A 9,561-nucleotide genomic window follows, 5' to 3' on the forward strand; every position below is an offset into this window, starting at 1 on the left:
ATATTAAATAAATATAATTTTTTAAATAATAAATAATTAAATAAAAATAATAAAACATTTATAATTATTTGTTTATGTTTATGCCATGAGTTTAATTTAACGTATTTAAAATAAAATATTTTATATGATCGTTTAAAAATATTTATTTTTTTTAGGATAATTATTTGCATAATTAATATAATACATCAAAATTAAATTATTATGAAATTTAAAAATGATAAGAATATTTATGAGTAAACAATTATATTAACCTACATGTGACAGATAATAGTAGGAGTGTAAGAGAGAGAAAAATTAGAGAGGGTGGGCATTATCAGAGTCTTAAATGTGAGGCTCACTCTTCCTTTCCAACACGGTATAAAAACAAAGCCATAGGTGTGAGTTCACATCCTTCTCTATTCTCGGTTATGTATGTGTTCCATTTTCTTGGGATTCAGAACTCACATTCTTCAATGACCCTTTGATCTTCTTCTTCTTCTTCTTCCACACCCTTTTTGCTCTGTTCTTGTTTCTTCAATCTTTCTTCTTCTACTACTCTAGTTAGCTAGCTCTCTCCGGTGGACGGAGGTTTGCTTAGGCTGAAAAACTATGGCTGCTGAAAAGGCCACCATCTCCCTAGAGGAGATCAAGAACGAAACCGTTGATCTGGTATGTTAATTAAAATTCCTTACTTAGTTACTTTTTTTTTTTCAATTGTTTCCTTTTTCAAGATGAAGTGTTTGATTTTGATTGTCTTTAAAGCTATATACTCTTATACCCTTTGCCTTGAAGCATATATAAATAAAACTTTGCAAGTTATTATAACTAACTACTCTCTTCTCTTCGGTTGACTTGTCAGTTCTTGTGTGAAAAGCTTGAACCATATGATGATGACTCATGAATCCCCTGAATAAATTTCTTTATTTTTTGCCCCTTTAGGATTGGTCTGCCAAAAGAATTTTCGGAACTATAATATTTTCTTCTTCGTATATATAACTTAATTTCCCTTGCTGGGAAAAATCATATATATGGAATCGATTTCTTCAAAGGACAGTTTTTGGTTAGGTAATATGAACATGCATGAAGAAAGGTATACCGTAGTGTATTTTTTTCTTTATTTTTATTTTTTTTAATGATTTTTTTCTGGTGGATCTTAACATGTGAGAGACAGGTAAGCATATAGACTTCAACACGTCTAAAATTTCACCGTATTTATTGCTTTTTTTCTTAAGGTTGGGTACACATTTGATATTAAATAGGATTAAAGTACTATATTGTATTAAAATTAACTAAAATTATATTAAAAAAATTAATGAAAGGTGTTTGTGTACAGTATGATACTCATAATCATAACCACTCCTCAAAAGTTCACACCTTCTCGTGTCTCTCTCTGTCTGCGGCTATGTTTGGTTGAGTGGGAATTTTATTAAGTACTTTTTCCGTGGTACTTTGGCATTTTCAGTTTTTCACCAATTTCTATATTTTTATGTGAAAATCTTGGCCATTGGGATTAACCGTTTTCATTGTAACTCTCACATTCAACGGTCCTGACACCAAGAGGGTCCACATTTAATTTGGATCCCTTCATTTGACTTGCCCATTTTGCCCCTCAACAACTCCTGCAAATTTCAGCTCACTGTTACCTACTTGCCTTATTTTTTTCCCGGTCAAATTTTTCACTCTGTCCACCCACCAACATAAAAAATATAGAATATTCCTTTATTATTACTGAAAAAGGGAATTATTATTGAAAAATTATATTCCGCATTAATTCTATTTTACCTATTAAGTCAATATATAATTATATACTCTTTTATTATTTAGACAACATTTTAAATTTTCTCTGATATAGTCTCATAGTCTGGTTGTGATAAAGTTCATTTATATTTTATTATTAAAATGTACCGTTATTTTTATCTTTGATAATATCACTTCATATTTCATTATATATAATTTTTTGGCGTGATATATTTACATAAATTTATATAAAAAGAATAGTGTTTTCAAAAGCAAGGACAATATTCATTTTTGCATAAATTTATAGTTAGACTCTTAAAATAATAAATATGCCAAATACTTAAATTAATTTAAATTCTTTTAGTTTTTCCAATAACAATTTTTAAATTGATAATAGGCACAACCGCACAAGTGGTTTTCAGTTAAATTTTCTATATTAACAGCATGATAATATAATAATAATAATAATTAGAAGTATTTGAGTAAATTGAGAGAAGAGGAAAGAGGGGGACCTAAATGGGAAAGTTGGAAGGCGTGAAAGGTGTTAGCAACACATAAGGCGGACCAATCACATGGAGAGAGAGAAGAGAAGGGTGCGGTGTCCCGTCTGACACTCAATAGTTTTGAGGATGTCACGGCTCCAACAGTCAACGCTTTCTCCTTATTGGCGCGCCTGCTGCCCGCCCTCTTAACGCCTTCTTCGTTGCCTCCACCTGTATCGTTTCGGCAGGATACAATTCACTTAATAATTTTATTAAATTATTTAATCATTTTTAATTATTAATTTTATATAAAAAATAATTATACATAAATTTTTACTTTTTTATTAATATAGACTTTAAATTTTTATTTTGATAAAAATTTAATTTTAATATATTATTAATATAAAATAATTATATATATTAATTATATAATATTAATCAACAAAAATAGTTTTTTTATATTAATTGAATAAATAATTATTTAAAATATATTATATTATCAATACATTAAAATTAATCCATAAGTTTACAACTATCTTTTGTTAGATTAGATATTGTAATTAGGAAGTCAAAATATCTAATCACTACATTTAATTTTTGAGTAATACTATATATATTTAAGCCTTTTTATAAATTAAGTCTAATTAAATTAAATAATAATACTTAAAATAATATTAGTCATAATTGATTTTTGTTAATATTAGATCAACTTAATTAGACTTAGTTAATAAAATAATCTAAATATGTAATACTATTCTTTAAATTTTTATAACTTTAGTTCTGTGCAATTAGACAACCAATACTATGAGTTCGTTAAAATTATTACAATGAAATTATTTCATTAAAAATATTATTTTTAAATTCCTATATATTTATTGTATTATAACTTTTTTTAATTATTTTTACTTTGTTATTACATAAGAGAATTGTTGAGTAAATAAATAATTTGTTAATGGATAAGTTAAAGGATTTTTGCTATTAGTGTTTTTATTATTAATAATAATAAATAAAAATTCCGAAATGATTTAAATAATTTTTATTTGAGTTTCTATTCTATTCTTTATAGGTATGCATAAATATTCTATTATTTTTTTTCTGAAAATAAATGTATTAAAGACAACAATTATTTTTCAAAAAATCAATCATCATGAATCATGATTAGGTATATTTTAATGAAAGTATGACTAGGATAGTCCTCCACACACTCGCTACCTTTTCCATCTTCATCTGTCTTTGCTAATGTTAATGCTTTGTACAGTAGTTTGAAATGCAAATAATTATTCAAACAAAGGTTTAAGCTTGAAAGGATCATCCATAAGGTTGATCATTGACAATAATCACATAAAAACAAGAGTAAATATTCGTATAATACCTGACAATTATTTCAAAAAGATAATAGAGATCCCAAAAAAAAACATCCAACGTGACTCTTTTTTTTAGACTGATTAGTTTCTATACAAAAGAAAATAACATTAATTTTTTTTTGTACAAGGACTAATGAGCCCCATAAAATGATAAAAGTAAAACGAGTTTTTTTTTTTGTGTAATTGTCAGGGTTGTTTTGGGATTTTCTCTAAAAAGAACGAAAAGAAACAAACAATTACATTCAACAAAAAAGGATCTGAAAGGTTAAACTTATAATAAGTGACTCAACTGCAGTATTCTTGGTTTCTTTCTGAGGTGATGCGTGGTAAACCTGAAACAGAACAATGAATTTTAACACAACTTTGTTTTATAGGAACGAATTCCAGTTGAAGAAGTGTTCGAGCAATTGAAATGTACCAGGGAAGGTTTGTCCTCTGCTGAAGGTGCCAGCAGGCTTCAAATATTTGGACCAAACAAGCTAGAAGAGAAAAAGGTTCATACTTCATATTCTCTAACAATATTAATTATTATTATTATTTACAATACACAAAGATGCTCTGACTATTAACTTTAATAACATTGTTAATATTACAGGAAAGCAAACTTCTCAAGTTTCTTGGGTTTATGTGGAATCCCCTGTCATGGGTTATGGAAGCTGCAGCCATTATGGCCATTGCTCTTGCAAATGGTGATGGCAAGCCCCCGGATTGGCAAGATTTTGTAGGTATTGTTTGCTTGTTGGTCATCAACTCCACCATCAGTTTCATTGAAGAAAACAACGCCGGAAATGCCGCCGCCGCACTTATGGCTGGTCTTGCTCCTAAAACAAAGGTAATGCTGAATGCACCAACAATTTGTGGAATGATAAAATATTTAAGATGGAGACTTATATGCATGTGCAGTTATCTTCATGTGAAGTTAATAGTTGATAATCGATAAATAATTTAACATGTTTGACTAAATTGCTATCTAACCATTATCAGCAATCAACTTCACATAAATACAACTGCATGTGAGTTTCTACCAAATAATAATATGTGAATTTTATAGTTAAAAATCATTGAAGGATTTTACATGTTTAACTAAATTGTTATGTAACGATGTTTAACTATCAACTTTAAGATAAATACAATTGTGCATGAGTTTTTACCAATTAAGTAGGTGGAGATTGATAGTTAAAAATCATGAGATGATTTGACATGTTTGACTAAAATGTGTTTACTGCCTTGTAGGTTCTTAGAGATGGCAAGTGGACTGAAGAAGAGGCTGCAATTTTAGTCCCCGGAGATGTCATAAGCATCAAGCTTGGAGACATTGTACCGGCCGACGCTCGTCTTCTAGAAGGTGATCCGTTAAAGATTGATCAGTCAGCTCTTACCGGAGAGTCCCTTCCGGTGACCAAGAACCCCGGAGATGAAGTCTTTTCTGGCTCAACTTGCAAGCAAGGTGAAATTGAAGCCGTTGTCATTGCAACCGGAGTCCACACATTCTTCGGAAAGGCTGCTCACCTTGTTGACAGCACCAACCAAGTTGGACATTTCCAGATGGTTCTAACCGCCATTGGAAACTTCTGTATCTGTTCCATTGCGGTTGGTATGCTGGCTGAGATCATTGTCATGTATCCAATTCAGCACCGAAAATACAGAGATGGAATTGACAATCTTTTGGTTCTCTTGATTGGTGGAATCCCCATTGCTATGCCTACTGTGTTGTCTGTGACAATGGCCATTGGATCTCACAGGCTTTCGCAACAAGGCGCCATCACGAAGCGAATGACTGCCATAGAAGAAATGGCTGGAATGGATGTGCTTTGCAGTGACAAGACAGGAACACTCACACTTAACAAGCTTAGTGTTGACAAGAACTTGATTGAGGTCTTTACTAAAGGAGTGGACAAGGATCATGTGATCCTTCTCGCCGCGAGAGCTTCCAGGACTGAAAACCAGGATGCCATTGATGCTGCTATTGTTGGAATGCTTGCAGATCCTAAAGAGGTTTAACTTCTTTCATAAAGCTTAGTGTCCTTAAGTTTTGCCCTTGATTTCATTATTCGAAAATCGAGCGAAAAATTGAACATGTATATGCCTTGTGCTGTAGGCAAGGGCTGGAATCAGAGAGGTTCACTTTTTACCTTTCAATCCTGTTGACAAGAGAACTGCTCTGACTTACATTGATGCTGATGGAAACTGGCACCGTGCAAGCAAAGGCGCTCCGGAGCAGGTAAAAATCTTTAGTTTGTTCATGATTTGTGAGAGGTTCTGGCTTGTTCAATTGATGCTGATATGATATTCTTTGTTATGATGAATAGATCATGAACTTGTGTAATCTAAGGGATGATGCTAAGAAGAAGGTTCATGCCATTATTGACAAGTTCGCCGAAAGAGGCCTTCGTTCCCTAGCCGTTTCAAGACAGGTTCTTACAGCAAAGTCTTCATGCTTTAATTTTTCAGTACATGTTCCCAAGTTTCTTGTAAATAATAATAATAAAGAGAATCTGAATCTGAAGCATCTTCTCTGCTACTGCAGGAAGTTCCTGAGAAAAGCAAGGACAGCCCTGGAGCTCCATGGCAGTTTGTTGGTTTGTTGTCACTATTTGATCCACCAAGGCATGACAGTGCCGAAACCATTCGCAGGGCTCTTAATCTCGGTGTAAATGTCAAGATGATTACAGGTAAGCCTTATCCTAATAGGTAGAATCAGCTGAATCGAACGATGCCATATTATGAATTAGTATCTTAACATTTACTCTTCTTTATAGGTGATCAACTCGCCATTGCTAAGGAGACAGGCCGAAGACTTGGAATGGGAACAAATATGTACCCATCTGCTTCCCTTCTTGGCCAAGACAAAGATGCAAGTATCGCTGCACTTCCGGTCGAAGAGTTGATTGAGAAAGCCGATGGATTTGCCGGAGTCTTTCCAGGTTTATACTCATTACTATTTTCTCTATTTTTCTCTCACTCTATATGTTCATTGAAATTGTATAGTATCTAACTCTTGGTTTGTTTTTTCTGCTATTTTTGTTCACTACAGAGCACAAGTATGAGATTGTGAAGAAGTTACAAGAGAGGAAGCACATTTGTGGTATGACTGGAGATGGTGTGAACGATGCTCCTGCCTTGAAGAAGGCCGATATTGGGATCGCTGTCGCTGACGCCACTGATGCTGCAAGAAGTGCTTCTGATATTGTGTTGACTGAACCTGGATTGAGTGTTATAATTAGTGCTGTCTTAACTAGCAGAGCTATTTTCCAGAGAATGAAGAACTACACAGTTGGTTACTTGCTTTCTTCAATTTTTTTATGATGATGCACATATAGTTCCCTTCTAAATTTCATTCTCAATGATGTAACTTAAAACTATTTTCTTTGCGTTTCAGATTTATGCAGTGTCTATCACCATCCGTATTGTGGTCAGTAGACAGTATTTGTGATTATATTTGTAATTCATTAGCAGAGTAAAATGGAAACTGATCATGTTGGATTTTCTATTTTTTGAATGCAGTTTGGCTTCATGTTTATCGCGTTGATCTGGAAATTCGATTTCTCTCCTTTCATGGTTCTGATCATTGCCATTCTTAACGATGGTAAGTAGTTGCAGCTCTAAACATTTTTTTTTCTTAAATACCTTTGAAATTCACCTTTTCAAAATGGTAATCGGACACAAACCTTGTCATAAAATATTAGGGACAATCATGACAATTTCAAAGGACAGGGTTAAGCCATCTCCTTTGCCTGATAGCTGGAAACTGAAGGAAATTTTCGCTACCGGAATAGTTCTTGGAGGTTACTTGGCTCTCATGACTGTTATATTCTTCTGGGCAATGAAAGAAACTACATTCTTCCCTGTAAGAAACATAAACTAACATTCCTGATATTCTTTAATTGTCCTTGTTCTTGTTTGGATTCAAGATCTGACCCCTATTTATTACTGACAATGCAGGACAAATTCGGAGTTAGACCTCTGGATAAAAGCCCTGATGAAATGACGGCTGCATTGTACCTACAAGTTAGTATTGTCAGCCAAGCTCTAATATTTGTAACGCGTTCGCGCAGCTGGTCGTACGTGGAACGCCCTGGATTGCTTTTAGTTAGTGCTTTCATTATTGCTCAACTGGTAAGGATGATGCTCCATCTTTTCGTGTCGATTTCTTGTGAAGTGATAAGAAGATAAATACTTGTGAGAAAGATGAAGTTGATATTTTTGTGATGATGAATTTGCAGATTGCTACAATTATAGCAGTGTATGCCAACTGGGGCTTTGCAAAGATCAAGGGAATTGGTTGGGGTTGGGCTGGAGTCATCTGGCTCTACAGTCTTGTCTTCTATGTTCCACTTGACTTCATGAAGTTCGCCATTCGCTACATCTTAAGTGGCAAAGCTTGGCTCAATCTCCTCGAAAACAAGGTCCGTGATACATATGCTAATTCTAATTATGCACTAAGGTAATCCAATAGTACAGATTCGATTCAAGACAGAAGATACTCTGTCATGATTTGCTATTGGGATTACCTTATTTTTATTTTAAGAGAATGGATTTGATTGAAGTGCTGTTTCAAAATGCATGACAGACTGCCTTCACCACCAAGAAAGACTATGGCAAGGAAGAGAGGGAAGCTCAATGGGCTCTTGCTCAAAGAACCCTTCATGGACTCCAACCACCGGAGACTTCTAACATCTTCAATGAAAAGAACAGCTACAGAGAATTGTCTGAGATTGCTGAACAAGCTAAGAGAAGAGCTGAAGTTGCAAGGTAACCAATATATAACTACTCATTCTTTTAGGAACATTAATTTGATTATGTTAGTTTACTACATGAAACCAATTTCCCTCTCTTTAACCATCTCTTTTTTCAGGCTTCGTGAGCTTCACACGCTTAAAGGACACGTTGAATCCGTGGTGAAGCTGAAAGGTTTGGACATTGACACAATCCAGCAGCACTACACTGTGTAATAAACGGCAGCATTAGTCGAAACTCGCTGTAGATAGAAACAAAAAGAAGGGCCAAGAATTCAAAAAATGGCATGTGTGTAAGAAGAAACCAAGGAGGAAGGCCTAACTATTTAAAAACGCTTACTAGGTTTAGGGAGAGAGGAAGCCTCTGATCATATTACATAAATCTGCCTCTCTCTCTGTCTGTTTATCTTTTTTTTTTTCCCTTCTGTTTTCTAGTGGCGGCGAAAGCGGTGTCTAAGCTTTCATTTTGTTTTGAATCTTAGGGGAGAATGTTGACATGGTTCTGGGTCTATACTCATCCATCTTGTGTTCTTCATGTTTGTTGTAATGCTACTTCAAAAGTGGCAGTGATCACATAATGAACTTGAATGTTTTTACCTTATTTTTGTGGTGGGAGAATAAGAGCTAATGGAAGTTTTCACGGCATCATCATCATCATTATTCAAATATGAAAATTATACTTGTTCTAAACCAAATTCTTGAATTGTTTCATTTTACTGGCCCACTAGAGAATATCTAGCTCTCAAATATGTTGTAAGAGACTGCATAATTTTTAGGCTCATTTTTTTATATGAATGTTATGTGTGTGCTGTGCTTGGATATAGATACGGGGCTGTGTTATAGATTGGGGTGGTGTTACTTTTTGTAAATTGACAGATTAAAAATCAGACCTGTGTTATAGATTGGGGTGGTGTTACTTTTTGTAAATTGACAGATTAAAAATCAGACCGTTCGATTTTGTTGTTGTTGAAGTTTTAATATAAATCAGATAGTCTGATTTGTATGAAAGAAAAAAATTTAAAATTTCTAAAGTATTGTAATTGGTAGGTCTGATTTGAGTGTTTTTTTAAAAAAAATTTATTTCGAGCCGCATCAAATCGGACCATCCGATTTGTATAGTTAAAAAGATTTTAAATACTTAAATACAAATTGGACCATCTAATTTATACTCTTATATATATACTCACCCTACTCCAGTTGGCAGAACTCCTTCTTCTTCATTTCATCTCGCTCACCTCTTCAAAACTCTCCCTCTTGTCATAT

The 9,561-nt window shown here is 33.6% G+C and overlaps 1 protein-coding gene across 1 annotated transcript; it reads left to right on the forward strand.

Annotated features, from left to right (window-relative positions):
• Nucleotides 1-248: 248 nt before the first annotated feature.
• LOC112796571 (plasma membrane ATPase 4-like) lies at nucleotides 249-8,943 on the forward strand. Its single transcript, XM_025839086.3, has 16 exons — nucleotides 249-648; nucleotides 3,937-4,056; nucleotides 4,158-4,394; nucleotides 4,796-5,557; nucleotides 5,661-5,783; nucleotides 5,872-5,976; nucleotides 6,090-6,234; nucleotides 6,322-6,486; nucleotides 6,597-6,835; nucleotides 6,942-6,974; nucleotides 7,067-7,148; nucleotides 7,249-7,409; nucleotides 7,505-7,678; nucleotides 7,786-7,968; nucleotides 8,133-8,314; nucleotides 8,418-8,943. The coding sequence occupies exons 1-16, from the start codon at nucleotides 589-591 to the stop codon at nucleotides 8,512-8,514; spliced, it is 2,868 nt and encodes a 955-aa protein (XP_025694871.1). The 5' UTR covers nucleotides 249-588; the 3' UTR covers nucleotides 8,515-8,943.
• Nucleotides 8,944-9,561: the final 618 nt, after the last annotated feature.

This window comes from Arachis hypogaea, chromosome 4, assembly GCF_003086295.3.
Source record: "Arachis hypogaea cultivar Tifrunner chromosome 4, arahy.Tifrunner.gnm2.J5K5, whole genome shotgun sequence".
Taxonomy (NCBI): Eukaryota; Viridiplantae; Streptophyta; class Magnoliopsida; order Fabales; family Fabaceae; genus Arachis; species Arachis hypogaea.